The sequence below is a fragment of the Corythoichthys intestinalis genome, chromosome 7 (genome assembly GCF_030265065.1).
Source record: "Corythoichthys intestinalis isolate RoL2023-P3 chromosome 7, ASM3026506v1, whole genome shotgun sequence".
NCBI classification, from domain to species: Eukaryota; Metazoa; Chordata; class Actinopteri; order Syngnathiformes; family Syngnathidae; genus Corythoichthys; species Corythoichthys intestinalis.
The window spans coordinates 12463709-12488141 of NC_080401.1; the positions used below are offsets into that span (position 1 = coordinate 12463709).

At 38.5% G+C, this 24433-nt stretch overlaps 1 protein-coding gene across 12 annotated transcripts in view; it reads right to left on the reverse strand.

The window, feature by feature from the left end:
- The window catches only part of LOC130919428 (discs large homolog 1-like protein), a 249323-nt gene that overhangs the window by 2856 nt on the left and 222034 nt on the right, over positions 1 to 24433 (reverse strand). For 10 of the 12 annotated variants that reach the window (XM_057842131.1, XM_057842130.1, XM_057842133.1 and 7 more), the window contains 8 exons: positions 19469 to 19532; positions 18922 to 18937; positions 17391 to 17432; positions 14196 to 14246; positions 11216 to 11317; positions 10874 to 11046; positions 10635 to 10744; positions 5835 to 5926 (listed from right to left, as the gene is read on the reverse strand). In XM_057842131.1, coding sequence (XP_057698114.1) covers positions 5835 to 5926; positions 10635 to 10744; positions 10874 to 11046; positions 11216 to 11317; positions 14196 to 14246; positions 17391 to 17432; positions 18922 to 18937; positions 19469 to 19532 — 650 coding nt within the window. The remainder of the gene's footprint in view (positions 1 to 5834; positions 5927 to 10634; positions 10745 to 10873; positions 11047 to 11215; positions 11318 to 14195; positions 14247 to 17390; positions 17433 to 18921; positions 18938 to 19468; positions 19533 to 24433) is intronic. The other 2 variants (XM_057842134.1, XM_057842132.1) reach the window with 1 other exon arrangement.

The window sequence follows — 24433 nt, forward strand, 5'->3', positions numbered from 1 at the left end:
CAGTGAAAAGGCACAGGTTGAACTGAAAGGGGGCGTACGTGAAACTGGACTTTCCGTCAAAAGTGGACGCGATTAACACCACACCGGAGCTAAAAGGTTCGCTTCAAACTGCGGGACAGAAGATAACTCGCGCTTTTCAAACAGACTGGTACACCCGAAAAGACTGGCTATGTGGCTGTCCTTCGAAAAATCGCCTTTGCTGCTTTCCCTGCCTTTTCTTCTCAACTTGTGCCAATGTCTGGACTAACACTATATATTGTGACATTAAAAAACTACCAAGAAGCCTCAGCAAACATGAGAGCTCGACCACTCACATTCAAAGCCTGATTGCTTTAAAAACTTTTGGAAGCTCAAGGATCGATTTGGCTTTGACGAACAGCGGAAGCTCAACGGTAGCGGCCACAATGCTAAGGTAAAAGAAAACCGAAGGAGTTTGAAAGACCTCATTAATGCAATCTATATCCTAGCTAAACAGGAGTTAACATTTCATGGTAACGATGAGCGTGTAAGCTCTTCTAAACGTGGCATATATGTCGAACGATTACATGGTTTTGCTGAGAAAGATGAAAGGTTAGCTAGACATTTGGACACATCCACTGTGTTTTCTGGCTTGTCAAATAGAACGATCTAATTGAAGCAATCCTCTTTTAGATTTTTTAAAGTAAAGGAAAATAAGGAGGACTTTTACAAAAAGGGCGTAGGTTTGCATAGGGACGGTAGGGACATAACACTACCAACTTTTCAGGATGCTAAAATTCTCCCCACCAACTTTTAAGCAACCTTACCTTTTTTTGCATGATATAATGTTCAGTTATATAGAGAATTTAGATCTTTCAATAGTTCCATATGTTGTAGGGATAGAATTGACCCTACCATTATTAAGTGAATTATTTTCATTATGATTATGTTTGCTAATAAAAACCAGACATTTATTCAGGAAGTTTTCAAAATGTTTCTTTAGTATTTTTTTTTAAAACAAAGGTTTGAATCGAACAGTGTATCATCTGAACCAATGCACGTAAAAGTTATTATCAGTAGATAAGGATTTATTTTGCATTGATCATTTTGCCTATTAATTAATTAAGTTCATATACATGAGAAATGTGGCCCTTTGCCCCCTTCATCTAATCTGTTTGGTCTTATTAATGTCCCGTCCCCAGCAAAAAGTGTACTTATAGGCAGGTTATGCTATTATATCGTCCCTACGAATGTTGAGACCAAACCTATGCCCTTCCAAAGTAACGCCGGTTTTTGTGGTGAAGGACAGACGCAAGACCACAAACAGTTTTAATTTAAATCTTATTAAAAAAAAAAAAAAAAAAAAAAAAAAAAAGCTTAGACAAAGAAAAATACAATAGAATATTTAAAAACTAAATTTTGGCCTTAAATAAAATATTCTTTGTTTTTCTTTTCACACTTTTTGTTTAGCAATCTGTAATAAATTGATTAAAGTATCAGAATTAAAAGTTTTAAAAACAACTGAATATTTCACTAAAGGTCAGAATTGAATTCTGTGGTTTTGTACACCACTCTTTACTCTCATTTATGTTGCATGAATTATAGAATTGCGACGGCCAACACATTGCGTGTGTAGAGCAAATGCATGTTATTTTCTTACTTTTACGTATCGATAATATGTACCGTGTGTGCGTGTTTTGTGAAGAATGCTGATGAGATATGAAATAACCAGTAGCCAATTGAGTAAGCTATCCTTTTTGGTTTATATATTTGGAAATCTGACACTAAAGGAGTCAGTGCCTCACCAACCATGAACCTCACCGCACGTCACTGATCTCAGCCTAACTTGCAGCTATGACTTATGACATCTGGATGTCTCCAAATGGATATGCTCTGGTCTGTTAAGTGAGAAGGCCATTTGCATTCGTGGTGTAGAAATTAAATGAATGACAAATGAAAAATAATTGTAATAGACAGCGGGGAATGAGGGTGTGGCAAACAGTGTGCGAGCGCGAACCCTTCTCCCCTGGTGCTCCGAAGTGAAACTAATGAACACCCAGACACATTGATTGGTGCAAGGGAAGTGTAGTCGGCTACAAATGCGGCGTGAGCAGAGTCCACCAGGAGAGTGGACCGCCCGCTCTGTGGGCGGACGCTGCATGATGCAGCGAGGACTGACAGTTTCCTGCACGCACGCAAAGTTGGAGAAATTTGGCACCACACCAAGCGAGGCGAGGTGGGAAAAACGCACGGTAGCCCAAACGCTGCGACGCCGAGCCCACCGAGTACAGGCCCCAGTAGTTAGTAAAAGCACATTTTTAGCAGGGGTAGGTGGGTAAAGTTTTATCTTTTTATATATATATTTTATGGACTGTTTTAAACTGTTTTTAAAGATATTTCGGAGTGAAGTCTCTGGCTGCCCGCAAGTAGTTCCAGTGGGGAATTGGCAACTCCCCTCATAGTGGGCTCAACTCCAGGGGGTTCCATAGGCCTGCCCAGGGGTGAATGTGGCTAGAATTTCTTGCCGGAACTCCCCGACGTGAAGGTCGCCATGGAGCCAGAAATGTCATTTATTCATCATTTTTTTCTTTTTTTTTTTTTTTTGGGGGGGGGGGGGGGGGGGGTAAGAACCTGTTAAATTACTGAAATGCAAAGAAAACTGTTTTAGCAGTTATTTCTATAACAAATACAAAGACTGATTTTCATTCAAAATGGTATTTTTTCAATGATTTGCAAAATAAAAGTTAACAAAAACAGCAACAACAACCATCTTCTAATTTTCATTTTCCCTCATTTCCTCACATACTAAATGCCAAATCTCAATTTTAACTACTTAAGAACATAGGATTTATATTAAAATTGAAGTTAATGTAAACATTTACTTTTAATAATCAAGATATAAGTAACATACATTCAGGAAAATAAGTACAAATGACTTATGTTACGAAAAGTGAAATTGAATATATTTTGAAGATCACGCAAACGTTGATTTTTTTTTTTTTTTAATCATAAGGAAAGAATAAGTAGCCTACCATAAATAAAGAAATATAAATCCAAAGCACACATTGACAGCTAAGATGTTCTGAACCTCCCCATCAGCGCAAATAAAACTAAATATGATAAATAAACCTCCTCAACTCTTTCGTTGCTCTAAAAGATTTGATCCATTTTATGTTGCGTTGGCCTTTTTTTGTCGCATCAATTCAACAACCTTTTTTTTTGCTGTTCCAGACAATATGCACAGCATCTCTGCTGATCACATGTCAGTATGTCAGCCAATTGAACGTATAAATGAGTGCTACACAAGCACTTTATTATGCTTGTTGTTAACACTTGTGTATGTAAATCTGATGTTGGTAGATTGTTATCTTCTTAGAGATGAAATGCATGTGTGGCAGCTTAGCATTTTTATTTTTTTACATAGTGTTTTGACAGTTGCCGTCATATTTTCGGAATCAAAGCACCGTGTACCGGAACAGTATTCCGGCCTTGAATCTTATACCGGAACTGCGTTCTGGCCCTGAATCTTATACCGGAACTGCGTTCCTGACCGTTCTGGCCCACTTCCACCCCTGGGCCTGCCCATGTGGACCTAAGTTTTGTTTGCAGTGTTTTTTTTTTTTTCGATTTCAGTGCCCACCGTTTGTGTGCTGTGCCAGAGCAGTGCCACCCTCCCTGGGAAGCCCAAACCCTGCGCCATCCTGCCCAGAAGTGACTCACTTTTTAGCTTGTTTTTATCCATTTTGTTTTTTATTTCCAATTTCCTGGCTGTGTCTCAAGGGCAGAATAACCTCCGGGTCATTACATAATGATTTATAAACTTATCAAATATAAAAACTCTTACCAGAAAGAAATGGTCACTACACTTAAGTCACTAAAAGTAAGGAAACACATCATTTATCAGTAGAAATTTGTGTAAAATCCCAGAAAAATGCATTTTGTCACTCATTGGCATGGCATTGTCTGTATTTGTAAGGCTAAGTCCTCCCCTAGTGGCGCTTTAGGGGAATATGACGCCACAATAGTGTAGCGACGTGACACCTGTTTGTTCGTTCCCAGGCACTAAGACTCACTTGCTTTTTCATGACATTAGCTTGCCTGAATGTTCATCACGCATATCAAAAGTAAGGTAGTTCTTTATGCTTACTAATGGGAAACTAGTTGACACTGTTAATTCTAACTTGAATCCCAAAATTTATGTTTTGGAATTAAGATGGTTTTACCATATCTGACTTCAGGACAGTAACACACCTGTTCAGGAAATCATAGTTCAATTTCCATTTATAATAAAATTACTGTACTTGTAATATTTGAAGCTTCTTTATGTTGGGTATTTTGTTCCTACGTTTAACCTCATTCACCGTTCTGAAAATACCATAAGCACTTTGTGAGCCATATGTGATATGGCAGAGGCTTGTTGGCTAGTTGCTATGATCCCCAAAAATAATGGCTGCACTATTTTGAGTTGAAGAATAAATATAATAGTGAATTATTGACACTTTCCCTATAACTTCACTTGAAGTTGTTCTTTTATTTTCACAGAATGTTAATTTAAAAAAAGTTGTTACATTTATCATTAAATCATCCAGTGGGGCATCACAATACAATTAGCCATAATATTTTAAGTCCACGACCGCATTGGTTGGTTTGATATTGGTGTTGGATTTTTGGCGATGGAACACATCGTGATATCGGTTAAAAATTCATTATCGGAGAACACTAAATATAACTGAAAACTGCAATTTCTGGAGAAATTACTCTGGGTCTTTGCTGTATGGAGATACAGATCTTAGCCCCGCCCAGGTTGGTTTGGGGACAGTTCGGGGACAATATTGGGTCCTGGTCATAACAGGTCATTTGGGGAAATTTGGGGGATGTGTCCTAGTCATATCTGGTCATTTCCTGTTGATTTGGGGACGCTTATTTTTTGCCATTGAAAATGAATGGGTAAATTAGACGTCCATGGCCGTCATTGGCATTGACTTACAATTGCGTCAATGGAATCCAAGTACATTAGCATAAATAGAAATTGACAAACATGGCCGTAAATGCCATTGAGAATGAATTTGAAATTTGGACGTCCATGGCCGTCAATGGCATCGACATCTATATGCGTCAATGGAATCCAAGTCCATTGACATCAAAATGAATGGGAAAGTTTTTGGGAAATTTCCGGAAAATTCCAAATTCTGTATACAACTCGTATGCCGCTCACCGTCCCGGAATTTTTCATGTCCAAATGATGTGATTAGGATTTTTTTTTTTTTTTTCCCAAAAAAATCACGCGTCGAAGAAATCCCATTTAAAAAAAAAAAAAAAAAAACTAACATTATCTGGGCCTTTGAAAAACACCCAGATAATTACTTATTTTCAAGACAACAAATTCAATAGGTCACTGTTGACGGTGACTTTTTGAAATGATATGATGAGTTTTCCACAGTATACTAATTTTTCAAGATACACCTAAATATCTGTAGCTTATACAGTCTATCTATCTATACAGTCAATCTAAAACAAGTTATAGTTAAAAAAAAAAAAAAAAAAGGTGTAATATACCGCATTTTCCGCACTATAAGGCGCACCTAAAAGCCTTCAATTTTCTCAAAAGCCGATAGGGCGCCTTATAATCCGATGCGCCTTATATATGGATAAGTATTGGTCAATCATGGCATGAAATTCCCTTCAGCGCATCTTCATCTGGTGGATGCATAATGCAACCACAACAACTACTATTACTGCGCCTTATAGAGCGGTGTACTCTATACTGTATATGAAAACAGTTTTAAAGTGGGACAATCATTTAAGATGCGTCTTATACTCCGATGCACCTTATAGTGTGGAAAATACAGTACTTATTTCGGTGGATGATGACTCACCAGTGAAATATTCTGTGAACTCTTGCTCCAGTTTGACAGCTCTGTCGTACGACTTCCTTGCCTGATCTTCTGTAAAACGTTTATTCATCTCTCTGCAGAAACAGACATTCCAGGGTCAATTTAAGGCAGGTTCATCTCAATCACCCTTTTTGAACTGTCTGATGGCAAGCTCATGGACATTACAACAGTCAATCTGTCACCTAGCACAAGGGTGTCAAACTAATTTTGGTTCACGGGCCACATTTATGGCCATTACATCTCATGTGGGCCGGAATAGTTTATTTATGGCTTCATAAGTTAACGCACTGGCTTGCATTGACCAATCTATTCAAAGTGGATTGAACATCTAGCGCTGTCAATGGCACCGAAAGTTGAGCATTCACAGCCACTCCTTCTATTTTAAGTGAATTTGAAGTCCAACATTGTCAGTGGCAGGCAATGCGTTAATTTTGTGTCACTTCCTTGTAATTTTAGGATACTTACAGGTCACTTCCTTTAAATCTTTGATCTTTTCCTGTTGAGTTGGTGTCACTTCCTGTTGGTTTGGGGGCATTTTGGGACACTTCCTTGTTAACTGCATTGGATGAACGAATGTAATTGTGGACGCAGAAGTGAGCAGTAGTGCATGCGCCCGATCACACAAATAAAAAATCTTCCAGTTTATGGCCCCAATGTCAAAATAAAAGCATTTGATGTTGTATGTAGAGTAGAGCTAAAACGATTACTCGAATAATTCCATTTTTTTTCCATTTCGATTTTAAAAATTGATCTAGGAATTTTCTCCGCCTCGAGGAATCATTTAATTTTGCCAGCTCTAAGAATGACATTTTGCCCGGACTACTTTTAATGCGGCACAATGCGCTGAAGTCAGGCGAGTACAGGAAGTAGATAGAGGTGGCGGATATATTTGATTGCAACCGTGCATAAATATAGGGACTAAGAAGTCGACAAAAGCGAAGAGCAAGGCACCAAGGAAAAGCAGAAAATGTGAAAAGTGTGTGATCATTTCAAGCTGGGCACCAAAGCGAACAGAGTTTCATTTATTCACTGTAAAACAGCACTTGCATAGCACTACAGCACTACTTCAATGCTGCAACTCCCCTGAAGGCACCCAGTTTACTCTGAGAGCGGAGGAGCCATACTCAGGACAAGTTAAAATTAAGTTAACGTAGCGCTAAGCCTGTCGCGATTTTCAATAAGTCAAATTCTCGCACGGTAAATAAAAATGGTAAATAATTTTCCCGGCTGCAATTTATCGCCGTGTGAGTGAATGCATACATACGCGCATGCGTGTGCTGCGTGCACTCGGCATACATGCGTGTTGATTACATATGAGACTTCAAAGATGTTTATTGGCCATCAACACCCCATGGAATTAAAGTTCAAAATACAAAATAAGGAAACACTTCTATATTAAACATTGTAAAACGTTAGCATTGCTACATTGAGGCTAATGGAAAAAAAGACAATGTACTAACCACTTTAGTCTGCTATAAAACATTGACAGTCTTCTCCACAACGCAAAATTGCGGTTAAAAGGTGACACATCAAACATGAAAACTCGCTGGATTATAGAATTTTCAAACAATGCGAACAAAAGAAAAAAAAAAATCTATTACTGATACAACATGCATGACGAAAGAGAAGTGCATTTTGTTTTTGTTTCTTTTTACTGAGTGTAAAGCTTACGTTTAGTGCACTGGTGTCAAACCGATTCCACAAAGGGCCCCAGTGGGTCCTGGTCTTTGTTCCAACAGATCCAGCAAAGACAGTTCAACCAATGAGGTTTCTGCTAAAATAAGCAGCACCTGACTGCAATCAACTGATTACACTTGTAAAACACCAGATTGGTGAAAAGGTATTCATCTTGTTTGGATGGAATGAAATCCAGCACCCACTGCGGCCCTTTGAGGACCGGTTTGACACCTGTGGTTTAGTGGCTTAGCAAATATAATTCCGGTGAACATGTCATGTTCAGATTTCTGGAGGCAATCGCATATACTTCAGATTCTACACTAAGAATAAATCTTAAAATGACACCCATTATGAAGAATCTGATTAATGATAATATGATGTAATAAATGAATAATAATTTGGCTTCAAATTTGTTGCATGTGCACTTTGCAGGACAAAATGACAGTCATTTTGGATCAAATTAACTCTTTTAATTGGCTCTAATTGGAAGACAACAAAAGTGACAGTGGGTTTCTCACCTGTTTCATATTCTGCACCTACCTAGCTTTAAAATGACTTATTATGCATTTTGTTTTTTTGTTTGTTTTAATATTTATGAATTTTAATATAACTTGTATTTTATTTAATAATAACAATTTATTGTGTTTCAATAGGTGATTTACTAGGATGTATTGTCATTATATTCGTGGTTGAATAGGTTAAAAAACAGGCAATAATATTACAATAATCTATGAGACAATATATCGCCTACTAAAATGTGTTATCCCGACAGGCCTACGTAGCGCTAATAAATAAGATTAACGTTACTGTACCTTGCTAACGTAACGTTAGCCCTATGGAGAGCTAGGTTTCTAGTAATTATGAGTACTGTCGATGAATGGCTATTGTGTCTTTCATACAGGCTTTATTTAATCTGTAAAAACACAGCGCTGGAGAGTGATGAGGGTGTAAAATAAAAACATAATAAATCTAACCGGCAATTTTAGCTCAGTAGTCATTGATGGATAAAATACCAAGTAACACTGGTGCCTAATGTGCTCCAATACAGCAGGTATCATACATTTATTTTGAACACTGCAAAAACTCAAAATCCTATCAGGACTTACAATTTAGACTAACTTAAAACTTAACTACTCTTAAAAATGGCTTGACACAAATGGAAATTCAATTGAAACGGGAGGGGGGGGGGCACCTAACTTGATTTTTTTTCTCTACTCACATCTGAGATGCAATTGTTGGCTGTTTTCAACAATATATTTCTAAAATAAAAACATTGATAGTCTAAAAATGGTTCAATATTAGGGCAATGTCTTGTATTTCCATGTATTATTATGATTGCTCTTTACCTAAAAAATATGTTTTTATGTTTTTAATCTAATTGCTTGAAAAATCTATGTAATTTTTAGTAGAATACTTGATTACTAAAATATTTGATAGTTGCATCCCTAACGTAGAGTATGAATAAGCTACAACGTGTCAGGCAGAACAACCACGTGGGCTGGATTGGAACTGGTTGACGACTACAGGTCACTTAATGTTTCATTAAAGTTTTTACCACTATACAGTACATTGTATTGCAATGTGTGACATTGACAAGAAATAACTTTGTAATATTATTTTCTCTCTCTAGAGATGACATAATGCTTTTATCTGTAAAACTAAATCATGAACATCACTTTACATCACTCTTAACTAAAATCAGCTCTCCAATTGACAGTAAATTGACATTTCCTTATCGGTTCTTTCCTACCACACCCAGGCACCAAAATGAGGCGCCATGATGTAATCACCCTTTCATTTCATATTACAAACATATCCTGAAAGTTTGTCCTCAGAGATACAGACATGCAAACGGACAGATATACGGAACAGAATGCATAACCCAACATAACCTACTAGTGGAGGTCATAAAGGCAATTGCATTATACTGTATAACTTGAATATGATAAAATGTAAAACTGGTTTTACAACATGTGATCAAACCCAAAGTCATATATTTGTGGGTGGTGCCTTTAAAGTGGTGAGGCTTTGTCTCCTACTTTCTCCTCTCCACTCTCTATCCTCGCAATGCACAGCAGCCAGCTGCTGCAGCACGGGCCATCTGTCTTTCGTTAGCAGGATCTCAAAACATCATCTTAATCATCCTGAGTGCAAATTTAGAGCAGAAAAACAAAGATGCCAAAACTAGGTGAGGCGTGGAGTGAATAGGATTTGTGTGAGAGAGAGCACAACTGAGTGTTCCACGTGCATGTCAAATACGGCGAGTTGGGGAACACTAATATTTGCCTGAAACTTTGTTAAGCAACCTATTTGTTAGTGAAATGAGATTCCACCTTAATTGCTCTGTTTGCCTCACTTCACGGAAACGTTCGAGGATTTCTGGTGCACTCGTAAACTCAATTCATTACTTGCAGAAAAAGGCAAAAAAAGAACCAAGTTATTGCTCTGGACTAGGGCTATTTGACGCAATTAACGCAGATGCCCCTCTCAAACAGATTAAAATGACAGCAGAGTGTAATGTCCGCTTGTTACTTGTGTTTTGGTGTTTGGCACCCTCTGCTGGTGCTTGGGTCCAACTGATTTTTGGCTTTCAGCACCATGAGTGAGCATGGTGTAATTATTGACATCAACAATGGCGAGCTATTAGTTTATTTTTTGATTGAAAATTTTACAAATTTTAATAAAACGAAAACATTAAGAGGGGTTTTAATATAACATTTCTATAACTTGTAGTAACATTTATCTTTTAAGAACTACAAGTTTCTATCCATGGATCGCTTTTAGAGAATGTTAATAATGTTAATGCTGTCTTGTTGATTTATTGTTATAATGAACTAATACAGTACTTATTTACCGTATGTTGAATGTATATATCCGTCTTCTGTCTTATCTTTCCATTCCAACAATAATTTACAGAAAAACATGGCATATTTTAGAGATGGTTTGAATTGCGATTAATTAATTTTTAAGCTGTAATTAACTTGATTAAAAATTGTAATCATTTGACAGCCCTACTCTGTACTATCTTCTCCATTTTTTTTTTTTTTAGCACTGGTGGTGCAATACTCAATATGAACCAATTGCTTACAAAATGAATTTACTTACAGGATGTTGTCAACATTGCGTGGCCTAATGAAGATGGCGATGGGATAAAGGCCTGCGAGCTGCAGGCGCTTTATGGCGTTCCCTGATACATCCAGTATACAGTGTTTACCCTGAGGCACACAAAGAGTTGGATAAAATGAGACAAATACATTGACAAGGCTATTACATAAATGTGTTTCCTTCCTCCTCTGTTTTGTGTCACAACTCTTGTCATATTCTCTTCTCCATACTTGTCTTACCTTGTCAGCGACTTCTCGAACAGACTGTATGCTCGTTCCATACAAGTGATTGTTATACTGTCCCGCCTCGATGAATTTATGCTCTTGGATCTCTCGCTCCATTAGCTCTCTGGAGGCCATAAAGTGATAATCTCTGCCGTCCACTTCATAGTCCCGCCGTGGCCGAGTTGTGTCTGAGGTGCACATATGCGGACAGGTTGTGTCAAGACACAAGACCGGCCAAATAACTAAAGCGTGACTAAAAAAAAATCCATGAATACTTAATAATAATGTCAACTACAATATACGTGCATGTTTCATAGTGGTTTCTGCTGAAAGAGATACTAAAATCTAGACACTCACGTGGGACGCATGAGCCAAATTTTTCTGGAAACTCAGAGATGAGATCATCGTTGACTCGGTCTTTCATTGGTCCAAGCACGATAACAGGTCTTGTGTAATTCACTGAGGAGGAAAACTGATTAAGACTTCAAAAAATGGAAATGGAATGAAAAAAAAAGGAAAAAACTTGAATAATGACTGGAATACAGAAACTGGAGTTGTGTGGGGCACTCTCCACAAACTGCTGAAATTAATACGCAGTATACCGTAGTCACAATTTCAACATTCGGTTTGGTGTGCCAAGGAATACAGTGGTACCTCGACATACGATCCTTTCGACATCCAAGGTAAAATCTGACTTGTCATTTGCCTCGACATATGACGACATGCTTGAAATATACACAACTACCTATACACCTGCTGTCTCTCTCAGACTGCCAGTAAGGTGACAATAAAAACGCTTTTGTTCTTCCTTATTTTTTCATAATCTACAGTATTTGTTTCACACCTGTCTTATTTAATGGATTTGATAAAATAGACAGAACACGGATCACCGTATCCACATCCACCCACCATCTCCTCCCACCTCTGTTCGCCAGTCTCTACAAGTTAAGGTGACAGTAAAAATGATTGTTAAAATTTCCATTGAGTATTATTATTATTCCTATTTGAAGTTATAATTCGTTTTGCTACGTGTAATTGCTATTAGTAATTGTACCTTCTGTATTTATTAAAGATTTAGCGTAGGTTTTTGGGCTGTGCAACAAATTAATTTAATTATAATGTATTCTTAAGGGAAAATCCCGCTTGACATACGACCATTTGGACTTACACACAAGGTTCTGGAACAAATTTTATTTGTATCTACAGTCGTATGAAAAACTATCTGACTTCTGGAATTTCTCACATTCCTGCATAAAATCACCATCAAATGTGATCTGATCTTTGTCAAAATCACACAGATGACCACTATAAAACACGCACCTGGTGAGAACTGTCTTGATGAGAAGCATTGTCTGATGTGCATCATGGCTTGGTCAAAATAGCTGTCTGAAGACCTGCGATCAAGGATTGTTGATTTTTTATAAAGCCGGTAAAGGATACAAAACCATCTCTAAAAGTCTGGATGTTCATCAAGCGACAGTCAGAGAAGTTGTCTACAAATGTAGAGAGTTTGGCACAGTTGCTTCTCTCCCAAGGAGTGGCCGTCCACCAAAGATGACACAAAGAGTTCAGCGCAGAATTCTCAGAGAGGTAAAAAAGAACCCTAGAGTATCTGCTAAAGACTTACAGAAATCACTGGCACAGTCCAATTTCTCTGTGCACACTTCAACTATATGTAAAACTATGGCGAAAAATGGTGTTCATGGGAGGACTCCACTGAAGAAGCCACTGCTGTCTAAAAAACAACAACAACAACAACAGCATTGTTGCTAGTTTAATGTTCGCAAAAAGGCACTTGGACACGCCACAGAAGTTTTGGCAAAATATTTTGTGGACTGATGATAACAAAGTTAAATAGTTTGGGAGTAATACACAACGTCATGTGTGGAGGAAAAATGAAACTGCTCACCAACATCAACACCTCATACCCACCGTGAAGAATGGTGGAGCGAGCATCATGATTTGGGGCCGTTTTGCTGCCTCAAGGCTTTGGACAACTTGCAATCATTAATGGAAGAATGAATTCAAAAGTTATCAGAATGTTTTTCAGGAAAACCTGATGTCGTCTGTTAGACAGTTGAAGCTAAAATAAGGATGGATGCTGCAACAAGACAAGGATCCAAAAGACAGAAGTAAAATCAACTTCAGAATGGTTTCAGAAGAACAAAATACACGTTCTGGAGTGGCCAAGTCAAAGTCCAGAACCCCATTGAAATGTTGTGGCATGACCTAAAGACAGCGATTCATCCAAGGAATCCGACTAAACCACAGCAGCTTTGTAGAGAAGAATGGGCCAAGATTAGTCCGTATCAATGTGCCAGACTGATCTGCAACTACAAGAAGCGTCTGGTTGAAGTCATTGATGCCAGGGGGGGGGCGGGGGGGCTCCACAAAATTTTGAATGTGATGGTTCACTTACTAATTTTCCCCCCTTATGTCATTGCTTGCCTACTATCCTCATTAAAATATGAAAACCTACAAATGTGTGGGTGTTTTTAGTTGAAGCAGACAGTTTTTTTCATCTGTGTGATTTTGACAAAGATCAGATCACATTTGATGGTGATTTTATGCAGAAATATGAGACGTTCTAATCGGTTCAGATACTTTTTCATACTACTGTAGAGGTGCCACTGTATTAGTATCATAAAAAATAACTGATTAAGTAAATATGAGTAAAAAAAAAAAAAAAAAAAAAAAAAAAAAAAAAAAAAAAAAACGTAAAAAGAATTTTAGACCAGACAACTAAAACCCGGTTCAATATACAGTACCCTAAACACATTTTCTTTATTTTATTTTATTTAGTGGAGGCTAAAATTGTCTTTCAGATTTGGTAAGTGATTAGTGCCCAAAATAATCTATTTAGCTGTTAAACATTGCAAATTGACTGGATTTTAAGGCGAGTACCTGTATTAAAGTCAGAATGTGCTTTTATTGATCCTTAAACTACCCTAACCCAGTAGCAAAATCACAATTACGGTAAATACTTGTTGGCCATAAAAAAAGCATATGAAAAACTAAAAGTATAGTGAGTTATCGTTACTTATAACATACACAGTATCCTAACACTGCTGAGCAAACTAGATAACCATGTATAACATAAAAACATAGGTCGGTGCAATCATCACAAAGGGCCCTACCATAACAAATCAATTAATGGGAATAGCTGTTAAAAGCAAATGCTAATTTACACTTTCAAATGATAATTTATTTTCAAACCGTTACTGTTAATATGTATATTTACCGGTAATAAAACAACAAATAGTTTGTTTTTCACAGAATGTCAATAGGATGGAGCTTTTCTATCCTCAAAATAAAATAAGAGAAACAATTCACTAACCTTCTTGCTGTATAACTGCCTGGTAGGTTAGGAGTGTCTCTTCTTGGCCAGCTGATTAACACATAAATGTTAGGGACACGTTTTAATGCACATAGACAAAAACTCATTCTCTTACCCTTTGCATACTATTTAAATCTCTCCTCTATAAAAACAGAGCTTCACATAGATACACAACACACCCAAGCAAATCAAAACCAAAGCAGCCTTGCATATTACGCAGTATAGGGCAAGTGCCATGAGCCACACAAAATCAGAAAATATACTCACCTTCTTTTTAATCATATTAAAAGTAATGTTATTTTGGACTTTATGGCACACCAGACCATAAGATGCACCCACATAATTGTACAAGAATATGGTATTTGTTCATAGACCAGACGCCCTTGATTATAAGCTGCAGTGATTCCAATTGTATTATGGGATATTTTACACCAAAAACGTTTGAATCCAGAAAGAAGCCAGGGCTCAAAGCGAGCTAAAAAAAAAAAACTAGCTGCTTACTGTATAGTCTATTATGTTATTTATTTACTATTGATAATAAAAAGCTAGAGATCCAGGAAAAATACATTTCCATTTAGAGTAATATGAATGCAAATAACATATACCATACCAAATAAATAATAAAGGAAAAATCATGTACAACCGGATAAGTCAATTAGCACTGCGTACTCTAAAACTTTAAATATTTCAAATTAAGATAGTCAAAGTAGTTAAAAATGTATATATTTTTTCATATGGGTTGAAGTTATCTTTAAATACACTGCTGGCCAAAAGTATTGGCAGCCCTGCAATTCTGTCAGATAATGCTAAATTTTCCCCAGAAAATCATTGCTATTACAAATGCTCTGGTAGTAATATCTTCATTTGTTTTGCTTGCAATGAAAAAACACAAAAGAGAATGGAAAAGAACAAAATCATTATCATTTTACACAAAACTACAAAAATGGGCCGCACAAAAGAATTGGCACCCTTTGAAAAATCATGTGATGCTTCTCTAATTTGTGTAATTAACAGCACCTGTTACTTACCTGTGGCACATGATAGATGGTGCCAATAATTAAGGGGCAGTTTACATGGCGGCTCTGCGACACAAAGACGAAATGACTGAGTAGCGGAATTGCCTCGCGTGCATATGGTGTCGGCGAAGAGGGGAGACGAAAATTCTGAATCCTGCCTCCAAAGTGGAAGAACTCGATTGCAGGGGCTTGAGGGGGGCTGGCTCCGCATGCATATCAAAAGCTCCTGCCGCGCGAGACCCGCACCAATAACGTCAGCACTCGTACACACCACATTGGGTGTGCGCAGCGGTGCTATTAAACATTAAAAACAGCTAATGGCGGAACATTGGCTTTAATTTACTGTTTTAATAATATTTTTAAATTTAAATATGTTGAATGTTTCCATTTTTGTGCCTTTTTGAACAAAAGAAAATACCATTGCTTGGAGTAGACGGGCATGTTGTCTTCCGAGCTGAGGAGGTCAAAGTGCATCATTCGCTGTCGCCTTGTAAATGTGCACTGCCCCCTAGGGCCTGGCATGAATACTACATCGTTTTCATGCGGAACCGCAACACTGTTCGAATGGAGACGCAACCATATAAATGCAAATTAGAAATTTTTCGTCTTCTCGGAGAGTCACCATGTAAACTGCCCCTAAAGCACACTTGCAGACAGTTAAAATGGATTAAAGTTGACTCAACCTCTGTCCTGTGTCCTTGTGTGTACTACATTGAGCATGTAGAAAAGAAAGAAGACCAAAGAACTGTCTGAGGACTTGACAAGCAAAACTGTGAGGAAGCATGGGTAATCTCAAGGTAATCCCATCTCCAAAGACCTGAATGTTCCTGTGCCTACCGTGCGCAGTGTCATCAATAAGTGTAAAGCCCATGGCACTGTGGCTAACCTCCCTAGATGTGGACGGAAAAGAAAAATTGACGAGAGATTTCAACGAAAGATTGTGCGGATGGTGGATAAAGAACCTTGACTAAAATCCAAATAGGTTCAAGCTGTCCTGCAGTCCGAGGGTACAACATTGTGTCAACCCGTACTATCCATCAGCGTCTGAATGAAAAGGGACTCTATGGTTCGATACCCAGGAAGACCCCACTTCTGACCCAAAGACAGAAAAAAGCCAGGCTGGAGTTTGCAAAAACTTACCTGAGAAAGCCAAAAACGTTTTGGAAGAATGTTCCCTGGTCAGATAAGACAAAAGTAGAGCTTTTTGGGAAAAGGCATCAACATAGAGTTTAAAGGAAAAAAACGAGGCCTTCAAAGAAAAGAACACGGTCCTCACAGTCAAACATGGCGGAGGTTCCCTGATGTTTTGGTGTTACTTTGCTGCCTCTGACACTGGACTGCTTGACCGTGTACATGGCATTATGACGTCTGTGTGACTCAGTGTGAGAAAGCTGGGTCTCCCTCAGAGGTCATGGGTCTTCCAGCAGGACAATGACCCAAATCACACTTCAAAAAACACTAGAAAATTGTTTGAGAGAAAGCACTGGAGACTTCTAGTGGCCAGCAATGAGTCCAGACCTGAATCCCATAAAACACCTGTGGAGAGATCTGAAAATGACGGTTTGGAGAAGGCAACCTTCAAATCTAAGAGAGCTGGAGCAGTTGGCCAAAGAAGAATGGTCTAGAATTCCAGCAGAGTATTACCGGATACCGGAAGCGGTTGTTCGCAGTTATTTTGTCTCAAGGTTGTGCTACGTACCAAGTATTAGGCTGAGGGTGCCAATACTTTTGCCTGGCCCATTTTTGGAGCTTTGTGTAAAATGATAATGATTTAATTTTTTCCCCCAATCTCTTTTGTGCTTTTTCATGGCAAGCAAAATTAATGAAAATATTACTACCAAAGCATTTGTAATTGCAATCATTTTCAGGAAGAAATTGAGCATTATCTGACAGAATTGCAGGGGTGCCAATACTTTTGGCCAGCAGTGTAGAATTAAGAAAATGCTATGTAATTGATTTTTCTTGTAAGGATATGCAAATATTTAAACAGAAAGGGCCACAAATTTGCGACCTATATACACACTGAATGACAGATCACACAACAGAGCGCACACAAACGAGCGAGAAAATAAAGGCCGAAGACCAAAGATCAAAAATGAAATGGAATAAATGAGAAGGAAGGATTTGAGTGGTATCACAGAGAAGGGGTAGGGGGCAGCAAAAGAGGGTGGACACTTACAAGGAGCACTCTCACTCTCACTGGTGCCAGAGGTTACCAGCTCTGGAAGAACAAGACAGGAGTCAGCGAGCAGAGGTGGGGACCAATGAGCTACATTTACGATGTTAAATTTACTTAGGATACTTTTTGGACAAATTTTACTTAGTTATACTTATAATGCAACACACCTTTTACTTGAGTTTATTTAGAAAAACATTACTTTACTGTTAACTACTATTTTTATCCCATTTTGGTTTGTCAGAGAGACGTCTGGCTGTTTAACCGTATTGACTTTTTTTTTTTTTTTGCCAGAGATGCCAACAGTGGCTCTACCAGTTTCACCAATGAAACGTTGCAACAATAATCACATGACTCCATCATACCGATTAGACTCAAGCTTGCCGTTTTATGATCACGCCGGCTTGTTCAATCACTTGGCGTCTTTAAAGCACTGTAAAAAAATAAGTATTTGACATAGAACGCTGCTGTCAACATGACACGAAAGCGGGATTTTAACTAGAGATCGATTGAAATAGGTTTCTTAAGACTGATACCTTATTAGAGGGGGACTGATGATTATTAGAGGGGCCGATAACCGTTTTTTTGGAGGCGATATTTTTTTGCAGGAAAAGTAAAATTGGCGTATAAAAATTAAATAGAGCCAACACTGAACTTCAATAAAATGCCTAAAGCATTTTTATTGAATCACACAAATAGAAACTAATAGCTGCAAAAGTGCCGGAATTTCCTAGACTCAGAAACATCTCTTCTAAAGTTGAATAAAACGTTAAACAGTTCTTTGAAATTTTTCCACAGAAAAGAAAGCCCTGAAGACATCGTCTAAGTATCTTTGAGCAAGATACTAAACTCCACGTTGCTCCTGGTTCTACGCCATCAGTAAGTAGATGAGGCTATAGTGTGAAGAGCTTTCTTAGAATCATATTCTAAATAACAGTACATGAGTAAATTATTTTTTTTTTGCTACTCTACCCACCTCTGCACACGCATGCAAAATACATACACAAACGCACACCATTCTGTGCAGCATACAATTACATAAACGACACATCCACACATACAGACACCCATAAGAACACATTATCACTCATAAGGGTAAAACATTTACCACAATGTGTCCATCCGTACGCTGTGATTTACTGATAGATTGTAATGTGAGGGTGCGCGCGTGCCAGTGATTAGAGCGAGAGAGAGTTCACTGCTTCAGCTACTGCTGCTGCTTTTAGGCTGCTGAATCAATAATATTGATAACTGTCAAGCGTTAGATTGTCTTTTGTGTTGTTAGAGCCACTGTGCCTCCGTCAGAGGTGAGTATATGAAGGCAGTTGTATTGTTTGTATTTTTTGCTGATGAGATGTTACTACTTAGCACGGAGCGCTAAGCTAGTTAGCTATTATGCTAATTAGTGTCCAAAGTGTCCATTTGTATTGTGTTTGATGCAATGCAATGCAATGATAACCAAAAGCTAGTGTTTGTACTTGTAGAAGAGAGAAGAAACTGTCCAGCAAGGGTCACTGATAATAGCATTACTTACCCCTTTCATCTTGATCCTGCACAAAGAACCACAGAAAGAAAGCGTCTCAGTGGATTGGTAGAACACATGACTGAATTTTACAAGTTGAATCTCTATCGACCCCCCCAACCTCCCAAAAGAGAAAAACACAAACATGAAAGCTTAAACTGAAGTGAATGTTGTTTGCCCAAATGGCGCGTGACCTTAACGATGCAGAGATGTTCTTTTACAAAAGTGAGGAAAACAGGGAAATGGTGTGAAAGGAAGCTGACACCAGAGATATCAATAGCTAGTGCTACACTCGGGGCGCCACACCTTACCATGACTTCAAAGTATTAAACTGCTTTCCAGAAATATGAATTTCCCTATTCTGTCTCAACATGCTATAGCTTGTTTGAAAAAATTTAAAGTCGGATACAAGCTGTATAATTACTAGAAAATTACATGCAATAACTGTGTTTTGACAGTAGTATTAGTATAATTAGTATAGTGAGGTAGTAAAATATAGCAAAATCAAAGAAACAGCAATGGCCATTTGACTAAAATAAATAAATGAAACAGTACTCACCGATCTATCCTGAGTCCTCGACACGTAGACTGTCTTTAACCTGGACCTCTCCTTTTTCTCTGCCCTGTAAAAATGGGAAAATAATCCTCACTTAACTTTTGATATCCATCATTACAACGCTCATTATATTTATACGGTATATAGAGTATTTAAGACACATCAGACAGACTATGAATAATCAGCAACCATAGTTCTGACTATCTATTTATACAAACCCTCACATACTGGTTCCTAACACCGTCATTTATTCTAACACCTCCGGTCATGCTTGAATCCCTTCCTGTTTTCACAAGCTATCATTTTAACACAAACTGCCTTTCAATCTATCTCTCCCAGCATCAACACTGCGTCCTTGAGTCCTGAGTGGTAATAGAACTCAAATCATCAACTACTTGAGGAACGAAAAACAGTATACACACGTGCTCCATAGTTATAGAACGCTTCTGCTGATGAAATAAAAACCCACAGTGGTCGCAGACATAATTAAAAAAAAAAAAAAAAAAAAAAAAAAAAAAACAATGTCAAAATTACATTTCATCAGATCAGCTTTATTTGTAATTATATGTGGACTGTTCTTCTCACTATGGATCAAGCATTAAAAGTTCTCAGGTTTTGGAACCAAGAAAATCATCTAAAAGATGGAGTGCTGTAAATCTTACAGAACAAACAAAGGCATTGCAAGAAATGCCACCTATTCTTCAATTTTGTATGCCTTCTGGGTTTAGCCCCTCACCCCCCAAATAATTTCAGGTTTTCGAGGTGGTCTAGGAAGCCAAATGTTGGATTATTGGCAGTAAGGAATTAGAGCTGTGTCTTATCGATTATTTAAGTAACTGATTAATCTATCAATTAGTTAGTTCGAATAATTGAGTAATCGGATTATGAATATTTCATCCGTTGCAGAATAAATTTTAGGAGATGTAAAACAAAGGCTTTCTATGATTGCACTTTCAAAATCGCATTAAACGTGAATACAAAGTAAAATTCCCGAGTGTGTTTTCAAATGATGCAGAATTGCAGAATTCTTTTCACACGAACAATAAATGCATTTAAAAATAAAAATACCTGAGCTTAGCATCAAAGCTCAAAGCGTATAGAAAATTACAAATAATAACTAGGCCTGCAAGCAGGACTGAACGGGCCCTCGCAATCTAGCGCAACTCGGACGTCACGCAACTCGGACTGTGTGCAGGTCAGGGTGGTGGCAGATCCTCCTCTCTAATCATCTCATTAGAACCTAACATGCTCGAAAGTCGCCTATTTACATTCCCACACCCAAGAGATAAAAACCCCTATTGGAGAGAGTACTACAAAAAAGGAGCCACTACTGAGCTGTGCAGCCAAGCCCTTATTCAAAACCAAAATTAATCTTCTAACTGGGCCAATTCGACCAAGTGTGCCAACTATTGTGGCTCTATAAGCTCCCTGAGTCTCTGAAAAAAAATATTTCCTTTAAATGGCGAACAAAGGGTCGTCATGGCAACAGACAGAGACACGTGGACATGGGCTGTAAAAAAGTATTTTAATAGGTCTTGAAACTACAATGACCAACATGAAAAGAACTGGACATGTTTTGGAAAAACGAGTGACTTTCTATCGCCACTAGTTGGCGCTGTAGGGTTGATGCAAATGACCCCTACAAGGCCCTTCAGGGTATGACTCTCAACAAGCACGGGAAGTTTGGCGCAGATATCTTGTATATCTGCCGAGTTATGACTGTTCAAAGTTTTTGGAGAGAAAAATTGTTGACAGTCATTTTCACTTTCCTGTTTGGACCCCTCCGCTTCAACGAAACTTCAATATTTTTCATCAGGCACCTGAAGACAGGTCTTAAGGTTTCCCTTATACAGGTTTGAGGTAGATTGATTTTTTCCCTTTAGAGGAGGAGTGTGTCCCGTAAAAAAGGGCATTTCCTGTTCCCACTAGGAGGCGCCAGGCACAAATGGTAAATTTTCAATCCAGTCCTGCTCAGGCTGTTATACCTCACACACATGCCAGATTTAAAATAGATTGAAGGTTGTATGAGGGAGTTATCAGTCATTTTCCGAATTCGGTGTTTTGGCGAAAAAATGGAAGAATTTGGCGCCCCGCCCAGGTCAGGCCCGTGAATGAAAACACACCATTTTTATAACTTAAGATTTCATATGCCTCATGAACAGTCTCACCAATTTTGAGAATGATCAAACTAATTCCCTAGGTGCCAAGGTGTAAAATGTGCACACTGTAAATCGATAAAAAGTTCACATTCAATCCAAAATACCCGATTTCCTGTAGGATTTGGAATGTGTGTGCAAGAGACTTTTTGGAGCAGTTTTGCACAAAGTTTTGACTCTCCAAATTTCATCACTCTATGTTAGAAAAACCTAAATGGAGAGGCCTTTTTGAAAATTTCAAGGGGGCGCCACTGAGCCATTTTGTTAAATTGTTTCGTAACGTTGCAAGATTATCGAACGTTATCCAAAGCCGCATGTATGTGCAAATTTTGGTGAGTTTTTATGCATATTCAAGCCTCCAAATGTAAACTCTTACTGTGAACCCATGAAAATTTCACATTCGATCCAAAATACCCGATTTCCTGTTGGATTTGGAATATGGGTGCAAGAGACTTTTTGGAGCAGTTTTGCATAAGGTATCTACTCCCCAAATTTCCTTGCTCTATGTTGAAAAAACCCAATAGGAAAGGCCTTTTTTAAAACTTCTTTCTGTCGCCACTAGTTGGCACTGTAGAGTTGATGCAAATGACCCCTACAAGAACCTTCAGGGTATGACTCTCAACAAACACGGAAAGTTTGGCGCACATATGTTGCATATCTGCCGAGTTATGACTGTTCAAAATTTTTGGCGAGACAAATTGTTGACGGTCATTTTCACTTCCAGTTTGGACCTCTCCGCTTCAACGAAACCTCAATATTTTTCATCAGGGACCTGAACACATGTCTTGAGGCTCCCCTGAAACAGGTTTGAGGTCAATAGATTTTTTTCCCTTGGAGGAGGAGCCTGTCTCGTAAAGAAGGCCATTTCCTGTTCCCACTAGGGGGCGCCAGGCCTAATGGGTAATATTTCAATGCAGTCGTGTTCAGGCTGGGATATCTCATATACATGCTAGAAATGAAAAAGATTGAACGTTGTATCACGGAGTTTTTAATCATTTTCTGAATTTGGTATTTTGCCCAAAAATGGCCGACTTTGGGACCACGCCCAGGTCAGACCCTTGAGTGAAAACTCACCATTTTGAAAACTTAAGATCTCATATGTCTCCTGAATAGTCTGACCAATTTTGAAGACGATCCAACTATTTTCTTCAGCGACAAGGTCTCAAATGTAAATCGATAAAATTTCACATTTGATCCAAAATTTCCGGCTTCCTGTTGGGTTTGGAATATGGGTGCAAGAGACTTTTTGGAGCAGTTTTGCACAATGTATCGACTCGCCAAATTTCATTGTTCTACGTTGAAAAAACCTAATAGGAAAGGCCTTTTTGAAAATTTCAAGGGGGCGCCACTGAGCCATTTTGTTAAATTTTTTTGTAGATTATCAAAATTTACGCAAAGTTGCATGTATGCGCAAATTTTGGTGAGTTTTCGTGCATGTTCAGGCCTCCAAATGTAAACTCCAACTGTGAACCGATAAAAATTTCACATTTGATCCAAAATATCCGATTTCCTGTTGGATTTGGAATATGGGTGCAAGAGGCTTTTTTGAACAGTTAGGCATAAGGTATCTACTCCCCACATTTCATTGCTCTACGTTGAAAACCTGAGAGGAGAGGCCTTTTTGAAAATTTTAAGGGTCAAGGGGGCGCCACTGAGCCATTTTTTGACATTTTTTCAAAACGACACAAGATTATCGAATTTTACGCAAAGCCGCACGTATGTGCAAATTTTGGTGACTTTTCGTGCATGTTCAGGCCTCCAAATTGGCCATTTTCATTTGCCCTGAAAAAAGAATAATAACTAGGCCTGCAAGCAGGACTGAACGGGCCCTCGCAATCTAGCGCAACTCGGACGTCACGCAACTCGGACTGTGTGCAGGTCAGGGTGGTGGCAGATCCTCCTCTCTAATCATCTCATTAGAACCTAACAAGCTCGAAAGTCGCCTCTTTACATTCACACACCTAACAGGTAAAAAAAAACCTATTGGAGAGAGTACTACAAAAAAGGAGGTACTACTGAGCTGTGCAGCCAAGCCCTTATTAAAAACCAAAATTAATCTTCTAACTGGGCCAATTCGACCAAGTGTGCCAAATATTGTGGCTCTATAAGCTGCCTGAGTCTCTGAAAAAAAATATTTCCTTTCAATGGCGGATAAAGGGTCGTCACGGCAACAGACAGAGACACGTGGACATGGGCCGTAAATAAGTATTTTAATAGGTCTTGAAACTACAATGACCAACCTGAAAAGAACTGGACATGTGTTGGAAAAACGAGTGACTTTCTATTGCCACTAGTTGGCGCTGTAGGGTTGATGCAAATGACCCCTACAAGAACCTTCAGGGTATGACTCTCAACAAGCACGGGAAGTTTGGCGCAGATATCTTGTATATCTGCCGAGTTATGACTGTTCAAAGTTTTTGGAGAGAAAAATTGTTGACAGTCATTTTCACTTTCCTGTTTGGACCCCTCCGCTTCAACGAAACTTCAATATTTTTCATCAGGCACCTGAAGACAGGTCTTAAGGCTTCCCTTAAGCATGTTTGAGGTAGATTGATTTTTTTCCCTTTAGAGGAGGAGTGTGTCCCGTAAAAAAGGGCATTTCCTGTTCCCACTAAGAGGCGCCAGGCACAAATGGTAAATTTTCAATCCAGTCCTGCTCAGGCTGGTATACCTCACACACATGCCAGATTTAAAATAGATTGAACGTTGTATGAGGGTGTTATCAGTCATTTTCCGAATTCGGTGTTTTGGCGAAAAAATGGAAGAATTTGGCGCCCCGCCCAGGTCAGGCCCGTGAATGTAAACACACCAT